At 38.8% G+C, this 17612-nt stretch overlaps 1 protein-coding gene across 5 annotated transcripts in view; it reads right to left on the bottom strand.

The window, feature by feature from the left end:
* Positions 1 to 17612, bottom strand: part of LOC149532199 (serine/threonine-protein kinase STY46-like) — a 233620-nt gene that overhangs the window by 41443 nt on the left and 174565 nt on the right. For all 5 annotated transcript variants that reach the window (XM_089811791.1, XM_089811792.1, XM_089811794.1 and 2 more), the window contains one exon: positions 12132 to 12307. In XM_089811791.1, coding sequence (XP_089667917.1) covers positions 12132 to 12307 — 176 coding nt within the window. The remainder of the gene's footprint in view (positions 1 to 12131; positions 12308 to 17612) is intronic.

The following is a 17612-nucleotide window of genomic DNA, read 5'->3' on the forward strand; positions in this document are numbered from 1 at the left end:
GTGTAGTACGATCCGCTAAAATGTCGCAGGCGCATTGCACAAACCGAATGGCATCCGATTATAGGCATAGACCCCATCTTCTACGACAAATGTTGTCTTCAGTTTATCCTCCTCTGCGATTGAGATCTGATTGTAGCCGGAAAAACCATCCATAAATGAGTAGATCTCATGTCCCGCTACCTCCTCCAGGATGCTGTCCGTGAATGGTATCGAGAACGGATCTTTGATGGTGACTGCATTTAGGCATCGAAAATCAACACATATTCGGATCTGAATGGAGTCCTCCTTCAGGGAGATTACGATCGAGGATACCCATTCACTGGTCTGCACCTTGAAAATAATTCCGGCTTCTAGCATCCGATTGATTTCCTCCGTAACCCGGGCCGCATAATTTTTGTTCATTCTATAGGGCCTCTTCCGTACGAGTATTGCTCCTTCAATCAATGGAATGCGATGCACACACAATTCAGGTGGTACGCCCTTCAGGTCCTTGTATGTCCATGCAAAGACATCCTTATACTCTAAAAATATCTTGAATGCTGCTGTCTTCAGTACTGGGTCCCAATTGTCTCCTACCAGTATTTTCTGTGGTTCTGCTTCGTCTCCCAAATTCATGGTCTGCAACGCGACTTCATTGTATTTGATGGGTTCTCCTTTAGTGAACTGATGTGCCGGGGTCACATCAAGTGACGCATCCCCTTCCTTTATTTCAATGAATTCCTTTGGAAAGGCATCGGTATTGTTTTCTTCTATTGTCGGTACATTGCAGGTTGGAAACAATTCATAATCCTCTATCTGCCAATGGTAAAGACCATTTACTGAATCCAAATCGTCATCTCCTTCCAGTCGTTAAACTCCCTCCTGATCCGGTTCCATAGTTTGTCCCTTTTCATCCTCTTCTCCCTCAGAATTTGACGATAGGGCTTCTTCCCCGACCATCTGAGTGTGCAGATCGATGACATACTTCAGGCCTTTGCTTTCGAGTGATAAAGTATTCTTCTTCCAATCGTGCTTTGCTTTTGCTTGTATCAGCCACCCCCGACCCAAAATAGCATCGTATCCCTTCCGCCTAAGAGGAATCACAATGAAGTCCAACAGGAATGGTTGTGTTCCGATTGTTACTGGTTGCGCTGTGAGTATTTCCAATGGCTTGATTCCATGTTGATCGGCCGTTAGCAGCTGGAAGGTAGGTGGCCATAATGTCAGTCATCCCAACTTTTTCCAAGTATCCTCTGGTAGCACATTGACACCGAATCCTCCGTCGACGATCGTGTCCGTTAGCACAGTCCCGAGAATGCCCATTTCAACAACCGCCGGCTAGCGTCCAGAGGAAAGAGCTAACAACATCGGATCTTCTGCACTTATACCCCTTGTTTCTCGTTGTCTTGCTCTACGGGTTGCTTAGCACTTGGGACCATATTTATGAGGGCCGTACGGAGTTGAGGCATCGTGAGCAACAGATCATTTATCCTGACGGGTATCTCAGCTTGCAATATTTTCCGTACAATGTTTTGTTCTGCACAGTTCCGGACTGAGGTACTTGGCGGGTCCTTCAGGTGTGCCGTTTCTACCTGTGTTGCTTTTTGGATCTCTGCCCTTGCTTCCTCCAGTCTCTTTTTTTCTTCCGCTGGGTCAGGGTATAGCTTCGCCTGCTTCCGAGTGATTGCCAGAACTTCTTCGTCTGTCCCTACGGTAATCAAGTTTACTCCAAACTTCGGGCACTTAGTATCATCATGATCTCCAGGTCCACACCATCGGCATAGCATCTTCGGTGTGTTCGTCGTTGTGCACTCTCGAGCGAAGTGACCCCACAGATTGCATGCACGGCATTGAACAATTGGCCGACCATTCGCATCGTACTGAATTCGACTCCTTCCTCCATTGTTGTTGTTGCCACCATTGTTGTTATTGCTGTTATTGCTTGGACCGCGTCGGTTGTTTCTGTATCCACCTGATGTGGCACCTTCCGTACTGGTGTTCCCATTCCCTCCTGACGGGGATGCCTCCTGTGACAGGAACACTTGCTGCTGTGTCCTTGTTTTTAAATTGAAAGGGCATTCCTTTACCGAGTGTCCGAGGATCTGGCAGATTTCACAAAATTGATCTTTCGGGCAGGATCCCTTCGTATGGCCTTCTTTCTTACACTCCATGCACCATAAATCATTACCCTTAGTCTCTTGTTCATATTTTTGAATTCCTTCGTCATCTGCATCATGTCCTTCTGGAAGGCGCAGACCTTCTTGTTGCTACCCTCGTCATCGTCGTTGCTATCTTCTCCTGAAGGGTCATCATCATCTGAATCTGATGAGCTGGTCTTCTTTTTCTTCTTGTCTTCTGGTCACTTTCGAGGTTCATTGCCCGATTGTACGCTTCAATGTATGTCGATGGTGGCACGATCTTCATCTTTTTCCGCAGCTTCGGGTGAAGGCCTTCAATGAACCATCTTTTTTGGAGCCCATCTGCCGATTTATTCTCCATTTTACTAATTAAGTCCTTCAATCTCCTAGCAAAGACCCGTACTGTTTCATTCTTCTTTTGCTTGGTATTGAATATCTCGGCTACAATTTCATTATCATCACGCAAAAGTTGAAATTTTGCAATGAACTCCTTAATGTTATCCCAACTATTTAATTTTTGTGGATCAGCATCAGTAAACCAATCAATCGCAACACCCCGTAGGGTAGCAGGAAATTGTCGGATCCATTTGTTTGTATCTATTATGCCATTTGCTCTCCAGATCGTTTCACATGTTTTACAATGTCGAATGGGATCAGCTGCTTCATCACCATCAAATTTAGGCAATTTTTCCTTCGGACCTGCCATTATCACTATATGTTGGGGGTTTTGTTGTGTACCTGCGTTGTTTTGCACGCCCACACTGTTTTGAGTTCCTGCGTTGTTTTGAACTCCCGCGCTGTTTTGAACACCCGCGCTGTTCTGCACACCTGCGTTGTTCCGCACACCCGCGCTGTTTTTGGCTTTCGCGTTGTTTTCGACTCCCTCGCTGTTTTCGACAGTCGCGCTGTTTTCGACTTCCGCGCTGTTTGGTGAAGAAGAGGTTTCGTCAATCAAAGTTGTTCATTCTGGAAGTATATCTCGGACGAAGAGGTCACTCCACGCTCGTGCTCCCTCGGCAGTCCGAGCCGTGCGAGTCGATCTCCTTCCGTCAGGATTCTCTTCCCGTGGCGTATGCAGGTTCTGAAACTCCTCCCTCGCTTCTTCCACCAACTCAAGCCGTTGTCGAGTCTCCTTCAACAATCCTTCCGCGCTTTTGTTTCCGTCGGCAATTTTTTGAAATCTCCTTCGACACTCTATCTGTTGAGCCAGAATTAAATTTTCCTGCGCAACGCGTAACGCGTATGTCATCTTTTTCTTTCAGCTTACTCTTATCTTTGTTCAACTGATTCGGCATTTAATTCATATCCGCCTGCTTGCATACCAAGTCCATCGGGCAATGGCGCCAAATGTTTACCGCATAGGTTAATTAAGAAACGCACATAAACAAAGAATACGAACATGAACAGCAACCAGCAGAACTCTTATTATTATTCGCATATGCCCACAGTACATTATACTTCGATGGTATGATATGATGATTACAAAGCTTTTCGAAGGGGTTATAAATACCTTCCAAAGAACTTCCCGAAGGAGTCTGTCGGCCAGATACATTATGCCCGCTACAAACTATTTACCCGTCGGCTACATAACAAGACTTTTTCTGAAGGGACCCGTCGACCAATGCACAATTTCTATCGACGATAGGCACTTTCGTTTGCATTATTTGTTTCACCATGTTTTGTTCCGCCAAGCTTCTCTTCGGAGTTTCCACAGTGTCTTTTACTTGTGACTTCTCCGCTCTCATCTGCTTCTCTATCTCTGTTCGGACTTTTTGTAACCTCTCCTTCTCTTCTTCCGCATTCCGATATTTTGCTTTCCTCGCCTGCTCCCACGTGATCACCAACACGTTTTCATCACATGTTTCAATACTTAATAAATTTACGCCTTGCTTTGGACATTTTGAATCTTCATGGTCCCCCGGACCACACCATCTGCACAGTAGCTGCGGCGTCTCTTTCATAGTACAATCCCTCGCAAAGTGACCCCAAAGATTACATGCCCGACACTGTATCATTGGCCATCCACTCGCATCATATTGTATTCTACTTCGGCCTTCATTGTTATTGTTATTGTTTCCACCCCTTCTGCCTCTATTATTATATCGATATCCACCTGAAGTTGCATCATTGCCCACGTTGTTGCTATTGTTCGACGCTTCCTGCGTTAGTAACACCTGCTGGTGTCCTTTTGTTTTCAAGTTAAACGGGCACTCTTTCAAGGAATGCCCTGCCCCATGGCAAATGTCACAAAACTGCTTCTTCAGGCATGAACCCTTCATATGGCCATCCTCCTTGCAATCTGTGCACCACAGTTCTCCTTTTACTGTATCCGGATTCTTTTTCAAATTTTTGAATTCTTTCATCATCCGAAGCATGTCTTTCTGTAGCGCTTTCACCTTCTTGTTCGATTCCTCATCACTACTACTACTTTCTGAGGATGAATCATCTGAATCAGAGGACTTATGCTTTTTCTTCTTACTCGTCTTCAGTTCACTTTCCAAATCCATAGCGCGAGTATACACATCAGTGTACGATGCCGGTGGTACAATCTTCATTTTCTTTTTAAGAGTCGACCGTAGCCCCTCCACAAACCACCATTTTTTCAACCCATCCGCTGGTTGACTCTCCATCTTTCCGATCAATTCCTTCAGTCGCCTGGCATAGGTTCAAACTGTCTCATTCTTTCCTTGTTTGGTTCTGTAGATTTCTGCCACTATTTCATTATCATCTCGGAGTAATCTGAATTCTGCGATAAATTCTTTTTTAACATTTTCCCATGTATTAAGTTTCTGAGGACTAGTGTCAGAAAACCAATCTATCGCCACACCCCGTAGGGTTGCTAGAAATTGTCTTACCCAATCATCCTCATCCTTCACACCATTTGCCGTCCATATGGTTTCACACGTTTTACAATGTCTGATAGGGTCTGCTGAACCATCACCGTGAAACTTGGGTAACTTTTCTTTAGGGCCAGCCATCGTTACTTGCCTTTGATTCTGAGGTACTTGTGTACCCGCACTGTTCTAAGCTCCCGCGCTTTTTTGGACTCCCGTGCCGTTGTGTGCTTCCGTGTTGTTCTGGACTCCCACATTGTTCTGTGCTCCCGCGCTGTTCTGGACTCCCGCATTGTTCTGTGCTCCCGCGCTGTTCTGGACTCCCGCGCTGTTCTGGACAACAATTTTGTTCCCAACAACCGCGTTGTCTGGTGACAAGTCTTCAAGTGATGTTATATTCTCCGCCTGTATCCGTTCGTCCGGTGTATCAGGAACGAAGAGATCCCTCCACGCTCGTGCTCCCTCAGCACTCCGAGCCGTGCGAGTTGCTTCCCTTCCGTTCCCTTGTTTCCTCCACCAAATTCAAGCATGATCGAGTTTCTTCCAGCAATTCCTCGGCACTCCTCAGCCTACTAGGTGAGTGCACTCCCTTCGTCTGTGCCTCTTCACCCCTTCGATGCCCCTCGGCAATCTGCTGAAGTCTCTGTCTGCGTTCTACTTGCTATGTTAAAATTAAAATTTCTTTTGCTGTACTTAGTTCATTCTTAGCTTTCACCTTATTCCGATTTTTGTTTGGCAAATTCGGCATTAATCTTCATATCATTCGTTCGTTCCAGGTACGTCTGGCAATGGTGCCAAATGTTTACCGCATAGGATAAGAAGTTCAACACAAGTATAACACGATTCAATTCCGAACAGGTACTTTATTCATGTATGCACTTGCAGATTACAATGACTACAATGATCTCCGATTACAATGATAATTCCAAAGTCCATCTCGGACGTGTACATATACCTTTCCGAAGGGGTGACTCAAGCGTCACGCGCCCGTTCGGATACTACTCTACCTGTCGGCTACATTATACATTTTACCGACAACAATGTCCACCGTACCAAACCAGCATCTATCCAAGGTAATATTTAAGATACCCAGTTGATCAAAGAGAAAGGAATGTCTAGCAGCAGCAGGGTCAAAAGTAGGTGTAAGACCACGAATACACAAGTTGAGCTTACGTGCACGCCACACCTACTCCTCATCGATCTTACCTTGGACAATCTTATCTATACTCAACCTGGGGGTAGTAGTATTTGTATTGGTGCAAAGAGAAGCCCATGACTTCACCTTCTGTTTAGTTTCCGCAAATAGAGAAGAGTGTATTGTTGCCATTTCGGTCTGTTGTTCTTTAATTTTGTCCAAACCGTCCAGCTGTTCAATGACAGCCTCAATATTGGATTCTAACCCTACTGTTTCAGATATAAAAGTATCTAAAAAATGTTGCATACTCAAGGTATTTGATTCTGTAGACTGTTTGAGGCTTGCAATTTCAGCTGTCAATTCAGAAACAAGTTCTTTGAGCAAATTGTTATCATTTTCTAGCTTCAAAATGCGATCACATAAACACTGGTATGTGATGGTTTGATTTTGAAAGGAATCGCCTGTTGTCATTGTTACTGTCATTGTACCCACCAGTATGCCAAGGTTTGAAAACTGTAGGAAAGTTGGACGAACACAAAACAGCAAAGAACCAATCCCAAACCAGTGACCTTGACAAAGGACGCAAATCTAAAGAGGCAATGGCCCCGAAGATAAGCATAAAAACGTCTGAAATGATGCCAGAAAGCCCATGAAGGGGAAGGAGCCGAGAGAACAGAAAATCACGTGAAGGAAAAGCAGCCTTCGTGGAACAAGTAGACACCAACCAGAAGATCATGTGAATGGACAAGAAAAACTAGGAGCAGGGCCGTTGGAACAAAGGAAGGAACCATAAGAGGGATCTAAACCTTACAACATTTTTCTATATATATCATAAAGAATTTCAAATTATAATAGAAAATTTTGAACATTAAATATTCTATAAATCTGATCAAAATTTCAACATGGTATCAGAGCCACGTTAAGACACAATCTTGGTCAGATTTATTTATCCAATGCTCTCAAATATCCTGAATTTTCTTATCTATCAAAATGGTAAATGATTTGAAGGTAGAGGATAGACTTGACGGTGATTTAAATTATGCAGGGTGGAAATTACGTATGACGATTATCCTAAAAGAGAATGACCTAAAGCAATTTATTGAAAAATCTGACCAACCACCAAAGGGAAGCAATGAATTGAATAAATGGGAGAAGGATAACACAAGAGCCATGAAATTGATTGTTGACGGAGTAAAGGATCATCTACTTCCTATTATTTCTAAATTAAACACAACACATGAAATGTTTAAAGCACTTCAAGAAATGTTTGAGATAAACAATACCACTAGAATTCTAACTCTGAAAGACAATCTCTCCAACATTAAAATGAACAAGGAGAATTCGTCACTTCATATTTCACGAAGATAACAAAACTAAGGAACCAACTTTCTACGATTAGTCAAACCTATGATGAGAAAGAATTATTCATGATTGCTCTAAAGGGACTGCCACTATCATGGAAAACTTTTAGACAAGGTGTATGTGCTTGATCCAAGCTTCCTAAACTTGCTCGATTCAAGGCTGACTGCATACAAGAGGAGTGCATGTTAATGTCTCAAGATGATACTTCTACTAGAGGTGATATTCGAATTCTCACCACTACATTAAAAAGGAAAAAGGGCAAGTACTCTAATAGTAAACATTCACACAAAAGACTACTCCAAAGTACAATTTATAGATGTGACAACTATAGGCACACTGCAACAATATGCCCTAACAGACTTAAACATCAAGCTTCCTTCGCTGAAGTTAGTAAGCCAAAATTGAACTCCGAAAATTCTCCATTCTAATGAAATATCCTTAAAATTAATGTGATATTGGATTAAGAGGGAGTTCAAAATCATTGATCATGTAATGTCCCCGATTCAGCAGGTTCCTGGATTCTGGATTTGTCAACTCATCAACGCGACCCCCATGAGCTAACGTTTGGTTTTGGGGGTCTTTGATATGGATTTGCTATTTTTGGACTTACTATTTTTAGTAAGTCACTTTTCACCAGTTCCTATTCTGGTCAAGGCAGTTCTGACTTTGTTGGGTACTTATCATTTTGCTTTCGAGCTCTGGGTGAATTAATTTGATGAAGTCATATTTATTGCAATTATTTCAAGACTTAATGATTATTTGATGTATTAGTGGTTTATTATGGTGCTTTATATTATAAAGTAATTGGACTTTATAATATAAACAGATGTTTAAGTGAGAAGTGTCAAGGTGAAGCCAGGTTACACAAAATCTTATAAATATGACTTCATTCGTAGAGAAAAGCATCTTGAATATTTGTATCTTTTATATAATTATCTGGCTGAGGGTTTCTGAGGATTTATTATAAAGTAATTGGACTTTATAATATAAAGGGATGTTTAAGTGAGAAGTGTCAAGCTGAAGCCAGGTTGCACAAAATTTTATAAATATGACTTCATTCGTAGAGAAAAGCATCTTGAATATTGTATCTTTTATATCATTATCTGGCTGAGGGTTTCTCAGGATTTCTGAGAATTCTGAAGTTTGGTGTTTGCAAATTATGCTGAGGTATATAATTTGCTTTCCTCTTCTACTGCGATATCTGTGACTATGAAGAGTTGCATTCTGGAGTTGGTATTGTAGTCTTGAAGGCAAATCGATTAGGAATTTCCATCCCAATTTTAGTAGTCTCTGGAAACTGTAATTCACATAATTGGGAATCTCTGCGATTGCATATGAACCCACATGGAAACAAGGGACTGTGAGATCTTGTGAGAAGTCTGAATAATATTTATCTCTTTACTTGCAGCTTGCTGATTCCATTTCATCTGCATTTAGAGGTCTGTGATTACATTACTCCCTCCAGCGTTATTTTCCATTGGCCGCGGCTGACATATAGCCTGCGATTTATGTATTTGTGGCCGACTGTATTGTGGGACCAGTCTGCATTCAGAGAGAGACAGAAGTTAATTGGTGAGGGCTGCAATTTGGAATCTGGAATCAATCTTTGACTACAGGCTGTAGGTGTGTTGGTAAGAGCAGCATCTAACCCAAGGGAGAAGAATTTGCATGGACAGCTTGCAGGGAATAATCAAATTCAGGTGCCAATACTATAAATTGTAATTCCAATCTCTACTTGTCGAATTAAGATTGCAAAGTGGATTTCCAGTTTATATTTTATATTTCCATTTCAATATTTCTTGAAGTTGATATTTATTTCTGCCAAGGAGAAAATTCAAAAAATATATATATAATTCCAAAATCAAAAAAACTGAAAGTTTTAAAATTTCAAAAAAAGAGCTTTATATCCATCAGTTATTTCCAGTTAGAGACAAGTCAGGTTATTTACAGATCAAGCCTCTGAAAGTGGAACATTGTCAAGGTAAAACTTAGTATGTACAGTTGCAATTATTGAGAAGAGTCTCAAGATATTTGATTATTGTACTAATGAATTATCTTTTTATTTCATATGGGCCTTGTCTACATCACAAGAAAGTGACGACTTCCAAATGATTATGACTTGTGTTTGTAGAAGTTATTGAAAGGTGACAATCTTACAATAACATAATTTCTATTATGATAAATTATATATCGCATGGTGGCTTAACTTTCTTAAACAGAGCATGGCCATCTATTTGTGATAAGACACTTTTATGATGTCTGAAGCAGATCAAAATAGACAATAAATTGCATGGTGGATTAATTTCTTTAAATAGACCATGGCCTTCTATTCTGATACAGAACACAATAGAAGATATTTTGCATGGTGGATTAAGTTCCTCAAATAGACCATGGCCTTCTATTGTGATGGACATCTCATGATGTTCACGCAGATCACAATAGCAGATATCTTGCATGGTGGATTAAGTTCCTTATACAGACCATGGTTTTCTGTAATGAATATCTTATGATATTTGAGATAGATCATGATAGACTATGATGAATATCTTTTATTTCCTTAAAATTGTTTCTTGGAAAATCACATTGAGGTAATATATTGTTATGAATCTTTTCATTATCATCCTGCTTTGCTAAGAGGGAGTGTTAATGTATATAGCTTATGTCAGATGACATTTCAATATAACTGATGTTATTATAGATATATTTATGATTCCCAAATTATTTGCGTTATATTGATATATAATATTTATATATTATACTTATAATTAGTAATTCATTTCCATATATATATATACTCCTTATTTATCCTACTCAGTATGAACCCACCACCTAGTTCAACAAGTTGATTCTTGCAAAGGTAAATGGACTGGATAGTACTAAATACTATCGCATGTGTTTGGGCATGTGTTTATTATTATCCATAATCTCCCTGAATTCCACAGTGGGTTCTACCCATTGGTTATCCTGATCAGGTCATATGGTAATCGTTCTTATGTCCTGGTTTATTCACGGACATCAAAACCTTAATTTCCACCTTGCTCCGATGTGACTTTGACATGGAGAATCACATAGTGAAACATGTTTGGAAGTACCGGCACGTGGTCGAGTTGACATGGAATTCTCAACTTTGATTATTATTTGCAATCACCAAAATAGTGATTTGTTTATGAAACTCATACGTCGCATTTCATGCCGCTTAGGGATAAAGGGGTACATGTAAGGTCACACCCTTTTTTATATTTGTATGAATCCTATCTCTCTTTTGGAACACACAAAAAAATATCTTGTGTTATTACATAAGAGGCATCTAAACCTTAGAACATATTTCTATATATATCATAAAGAATTTCAAATTATAATAGAAAATTTTGAACATTAAATATTCTATAAATCTGATTAAAATTTCAACGCAAACATCTGAAGAAAGTTAAGAGATTGTTGTCTAGGTCAATGATGAGGCAATTTTATGGTCTTTGTAAGCTACTTCATGAGATTAAAAACTACAATTCACTGTTGGGGATATTTTCCTCTTCTCTATTTCATTTGTTGTTCCATGTATCTTTCTTGAAAAGGCACATAAACCTGTCTTGGATTCCAAAGCAGTGATTCAATGGGCTCATGGACCAGTTCCACAATAAGACAATTATTGAATAACTAGTCATATGGAGGAAACTGCCAACAGGTATTTAGTTCTTTGCACAACTAAATGAATTGTCAGACAAGTCAGTATCATAGTTACTAAATAATGCACCACTTTTTAGATTCAATAAAAAAATTGGAAGTAAGAATTAGTGGCTTGAGAATTGAACTTTAGTCCATAACCGAAACTTCTAGTATTTGTCCATTCTCCTCCAAGATGATGACATGAAATAATACCAAAATATTGTCCATAAATATCATATTTCTAAGTTTTCCAGTAAAATATGTAGTCAAGTGGTCTTCCATACAACTTCTACTTAAAGATTTAGAAAAGTTGTGAATGACACTTAAACGATTGTTCTTAGAAGATTACCTGAAAGTAGTATCACACAATGAAATTACACAGCAATTCAAATCCATTGTTTTACTGCATTTGTAAGTGTGTCAGCTTCGACGACCACCGCACTCAACACAACAAACAATAGTTTCAAGGTACAGTGCCTTAAGATTTGCAGAAAGCTTATTGAAGCCAAAACATCTCTAAACAATGTCTCAATATTTTATCCATTAGCATTATGCACTTGTACTACATATTATTTAATTATTATATGTTTTTTTGTTTACTTTTTCAACTTAATATGAGTAGAAAGATATTCCATCCAACATTTACATGTAGTTATAACACATATTGACCAATTCAAGTGGTCTGACAATGCTAAGGTGATGTTTGTTTTCTATATAAAAAGGGTTTTCTTCATATAGGTTACTATTTAAACTGTTTTTGTCAAGATGTATTATGGAATGATAAAAACATCCAGAAAATGACAAGTTTCTCAGGAATGACATACCAAAACTAATATCAATGTATTTTGCAAATAAAAACAAATTTGTAATCAAAATAAGAATTTTTCGTAGCTCTAAAGAAACATGAATGAAGTTAACGAATCAAGCAATGAATGCCTGAAACATAAAACCAGACATTAAATCATCGGTTATCTTAAATTGTTGATGAATCTTAAGAAAGCTTCAAATAAATGCCCATACATAGTTTCCATCCATTAGTAGATTCGCAGCTTTTAGATCCCTATGGATGATCTTGTTTTCATGCAAGTAATCCATTCCTTTTGAGACATCGATTGCATATTTTATCAGTGTTGGCAACTGCAAGGTACCCTCTTGCCTGTGCAAATAATCATAAAGACTCCCTCCAGACATATATTCTGCATCAAGGACAAAATGTATGGGGTTATAATACCACACTAAAGCATCAAAGTGATTTTAAATGTTAGCATTGTCACACAAAATAATCATGTGATGCGCTACATAAAAAAATAAAGATGATAAGAATATAGCTATTCAGTCTGGCATCTTACAATTGCAGTGGTCACAATCAAATCAAACACATTGGGGAACGTGATATTAACTACAATTTGCTTGGATTCAGAATTTAATAAAGCATTTGGAAATATAGTATTTACTATAATTTGTCAAAGGATTGTACAAGAGAGATGCATTGGTTAAAACATTGATTACAGATAGTACCTAAATCTACTCAGTTCGGTGAATGTAAATCTACTCATACACTTTGTTTTATGAATGGAAAACATTCCTTCGAATGAATTGCTAAAGAGTACTAGAGTGGACCTTAAAAATAAATTATTGAACCTTTCCATAAATATCACCTCATAAAACGCATCAGAAAATTCAAAGTACTGCAGCAATCTTCTCTCGTAATTAAGTCCCAATATACATTTTGCAGTGATTAACACAGAATACAGATTGAACCTAGAAGTACTATGATCAATAATTTGCACATTAAACACTACACATTGTAATGTCCTTCGTTAGACAGTTCAGTTGTTACCAGAGGTTTGCCTATTATCAGGGTTTCCGTAGGTCAGCAAAGTGGTCAGGGAACCCATCTAAAGGTGTATGGAGCTTAGTAGGGAGCTTTAGAGGCCGTTTTGGATGGTTTGAGATAGTCTCTTATTAGGAGAAATTAGTTTTTTAAGGAAATGACTACGAGCTGACCTGAACACATCAAGAGACCTCAGGGATCATTTTGGGCGATTTGGTTGCACTTCCTTTTTATGAGAAAGATCCGTAAATTGTAGGAAGGATCTGTGGGTTTACCCATTATAATTAGACATCACAGGGATGGCACGCACATCATCAATCTTCAGTTTGGGATGACTAGGTGATGGGGTTTGAATAAAAATCGAAAAAAGTAATAAAGTATTAACTTATATATTTTAATAAAATAAAGTGATTAATATTGTCACTTAGTAATAAATTAATGAAGGGACCTCATGTCCTAATGAGATGGAGTTGTTTTTAAAAGGTGGTTATTTTATTAATGATAAATAAGACCCTCAAATGGGCTGAACCATCTAGGAGGAAATAAAGTTTAAATAAACTTTATTAAAAAATAAGATGGAACCCCTAATTTCGGCAGCTAGGGTTGAAGGCCAATAAAAAAACATTGTGGGGTTTCATTTGAGCATCCAAGAATTCATATTTACATCTGAGATTTAAAGTTTGAGCTCTAAGAAAAGTTTGAGCAGCAGATTCAGTTTCTCGAAACAAAAACTCCCTAAAGATTTGAAGGTTGGATGAAACCCTAAACCCTAGCTTTCTTTGAGCAGTGACATATGAACAACAGCAATATTTGAATTCCTTAAAATTATTTCAATTGATGTTTCTAATGCACTGGCCAGGTGCAAATATACTAAACACGATTATCTGAAGATTTACCAGTTCAGATTTGCTTACGGTAACTCCCCTAGTTTGCACACAAAATCATGAACAACATATATATTCTAAACTACTCCTGCTCTAGCAATGATGGTTGGGTCACCGATGTAAACCAATGCCTGCTTAAAGTGGCCCCATAAAGAATAACTACAACAATATTTGTTGGGACTTAAGCCTTTTTAGCCACTTAATGCCACCATATCCCTTTATTTATCAAGTACTTAGCCTGTGAGGACAAAAATAAGGTAGTGCTTTAATTTAACTACTAATAGCTATACAAGAGGGGCCATTACAGTCCTCCCCTCCTGAGATTGTTGGTCCTCTAGCAATCGTAAATTTGGATGCTACAAAATTTGTTCACCATCCCATGTTGCATCCTCAATTGGGAGATCCTTACACTTAATCAAATATTCACGAACCAACTTACTTCTCAACTTTCTCTCGCTTCAATCAGCAATACCTTCAAGAACAAGTGCCAAATCACCTTCCCCATCAAGTGGGGGTAGCTCTGGAGATGCCACAGCATGCTAGCCCAATACATTCTTAAGGCAAGAGACATGTTACACATTATGGATCTGATAGCCTTTTAGTAGTTCCAATTCATACGCCACTTATCCTACTCTTCCCAGTATCTTGTAGTGCCCATAACCACTCTTCTTCAATGCAGACTATTTGTATGGCTATAGGCATAAAAATACCAAATCCGCAACCTAATATGTTCTCTCAACTATATGCTTGTATGCTTACATTTTTTGTTGATTCTGAGAGTGTTGAATGTTATCTTTCAATACCCTAATAACTCTAAATTGTCTCCTTTGCATGAGGAGCCTTGCTATCATCAAATATCGGCTTTAGATATAACAAGGCATCATACTTATACAAGGCCCTAAATGGAGACATGCCAATTGACACATGACAAGTGGTATTATAACAATACTCACCTAACTGAAACCATCTTACCCAAGCACGTTGATGCCCTAAAACATAGTGTCTAAGGTATCCCTATACCTATTTGTTTACAACTTATATCTGCCCATCTTCTTGAGGATGGTAGCTAGTGCTTGGAGTTTACCTCATACATGTCAATCAAAACAAATCCTGCCAAAATAGAATAGTGAATATGTTGTCCTGATCATTGACGATGGTCTTAGGTAGACCATCCATCCTGAACACCTCTCTAAAAAATAATTATACAACTTGAATTGCTGGAAAATCTATAGCAATGGTGAAGGAGTGAGAATATTTTGTGAACTTGTCTACAATGACAAAGATATCGAACGGCTTAAACATCACACACTAAGTGTTGACCGCGCTTAGGTGGATGGTGTGGACCCCTCCAACCCCATCTTGTTCGCTATTTGGGTTTGTCGTTTCCATTTGTTTAATCCTGCCCGAAGTTAAATATTTGCAAACTTGTTTCTAGCTCTTTTTTCCTGCCTATCAGGTCTCCAACTCAAACAAAAAGATTTCCTAAACCAGCATTTTTCATTTGTAGTGGCCAGTATGAGAATGGGAGCTTCCAGATAGAGTGCATGGACGTTTGTCATTTCTATTGGAAATACATTGGCAGACACGCACGCAAAATGTGAAAGTGTAGGCAAGGCATGAGAAATATTCGATAGGGTGTTGTCTTTACTACTACAATTGCAAGGTATGCCCAAAATGTGTTTGTTGACAAGGATTCATAAACTTTCTCTCTAATGTAACTAACAGGTGTAAATCAAGAGGTCTCAATCTTAGCTAGGATTTCCCCTCGTATACCAAAATAGAAGCTTTTGAATGTGGCATGGCCTTCTACCACGCGATAAAAGAATGGGTTTTCCCAAATGCTACTGACATGTAGAAAAATGTGGAAGCATAGACAATACACCTAATCTAACTAATATAATGCCTCAAAGAATTATTTATAGAATACTATTTCTATAGGATATGCAAAATGCGGGCACCTGAACTGTTTGGCACACTATTGTAGTGGAACATCTATTTGTAGGATATTAGCAAAAAATTGGTTTGTTGAAAAGGATTTCAAATTTACTTAGGCAAGCTACACTGGGAAGTAAAGACACTTCTGGGGGTAATTATAGAGGTTGAAGAGATGTCCTTAGCCACAAATAATTTTTAACTAATACCAACTTTTCATTGAACCAGTTAATAGTTCTTGTACCCAACATTTTACCAAAATGGTTGAGATTTAATGTTCAGTGTGATACATTTTTATCAAAAAACAAATATTTATAATTTCCCTCATTTGGAAGGGATGCACACACAAGAAGTTTGAACTTTTCATTGTTCATGTTTTGACTTACAATTTATAAAAAATTACAATCTGGCTTGGACTTATAAATGCTCCCACAATCAAAAAAATATCCCCCATACCCTCTGTAAGTGGCAACAAAGGAAGGAAAATCCTTTACGCTGCGTGAAAAATGCCCAAAAGAAATTCGGAAATAAATATTAACCTCTTGGGTTGCATTGGCCATGAGAAAAAATTAACACATGCATGAAAACACAACATTTTCACTCTGTACACCATCACACTTAATATTTCCTTCTTTCCAAAAGACATGCGATCATGTAAAAAGGTCGAACAGACAATAGTTTCAATCCGTGTGCACATTGAATGAGGAAAACATGTCGAATGAGCAGAAAAGGCTTCCTAGATACTGGAACTCATTCCATGCTAACTCCTACGATGCACAAAAATGCACAACATTTTCGACCCGTGAACATTAGGTGAGTAAAAAGGACTTCCTACAACATGCCATACTCATTTGACCAACGCCAAAGATGCCTGAAAATGCACGGTAACAGTTAAGTGTAGTTGGAAAGGCTTTCGCACCGTCGCAACAAGATTTCCTTTCCTTTTCACAAGCTTGCGATCATGCGAAAAGTCATAGTTTTGACTTTCATATCATTACACTAAACCTTTCATCTCTTCAAATTGACCTTACGATGTCGTGCAACCACAAAAATACACTAGCACAACATCACAACATGATTTTCCACCCTTCACAATTGACTTGCAATCCTATGCAAGCACAAAAAATACACTGGCACAACTTCACAGCAAAAAAGCTCTTCATGCACAAAAGACTTGTGATGTTGCGCAGAGCATGAAATAACACTTCAGTTTCAACTTGTGTGCGCATCAAATGAGCAAAACATGTTGAATGAGTAGAGAAGGCTTCCTACGATGCCTGAATATTCAATGTCAACTCCTACAATGCTCGACAAAGCACAACATTTTTGCCCTTAATAATATCACACCAAGAATTTCTATTTGATTGATTTGACTTGCGATGTCGCGCAAGCAAGAAAATACACAACATAGTCAACTTTTGCACCATTGCATGATATGTTCCATCTTCTCACAATCACTTGTGGTCATGCGAAAAAACGAAAAAACATCTTGCAACACAACATCGCAACATGCAACCTCATTCTACACAAAAGACTTGCAATGTTGCGAAAACACAAAAATGCACCACATTTTCGGCCCGCATGCACATTGAATCAAAAAAACATGTCGAATGAGTAGAAAAGGCTTCCTACGACAAGCCAAACTCCTAGAAAGCACGAAAAATGCAAAACATTTTTGGCATGCGCAATGTCGCACCAAAGAGTCCCTTCTCTTCGTACTGACCTGCAATCCTACGTAGGCACAAAAATGAACTGCATTTTCAACCTGCAAATGTCAAATGAGCAAAAAAGGACTCATACGACAAGAAAACACACACGACCAGCACCTACAACACCTAAAAATGCACAATG

This window comes from Cupressus sempervirens, chromosome 11 (genome assembly GCF_028749045.1).
Source record: "Cupressus sempervirens isolate cs-2001-9-10 chromosome 11, ASM2874904v1, whole genome shotgun sequence".
Lineage (NCBI taxonomy): Eukaryota > Viridiplantae > Streptophyta > Pinopsida > Cupressales > Cupressaceae > Cupressus > Cupressus sempervirens.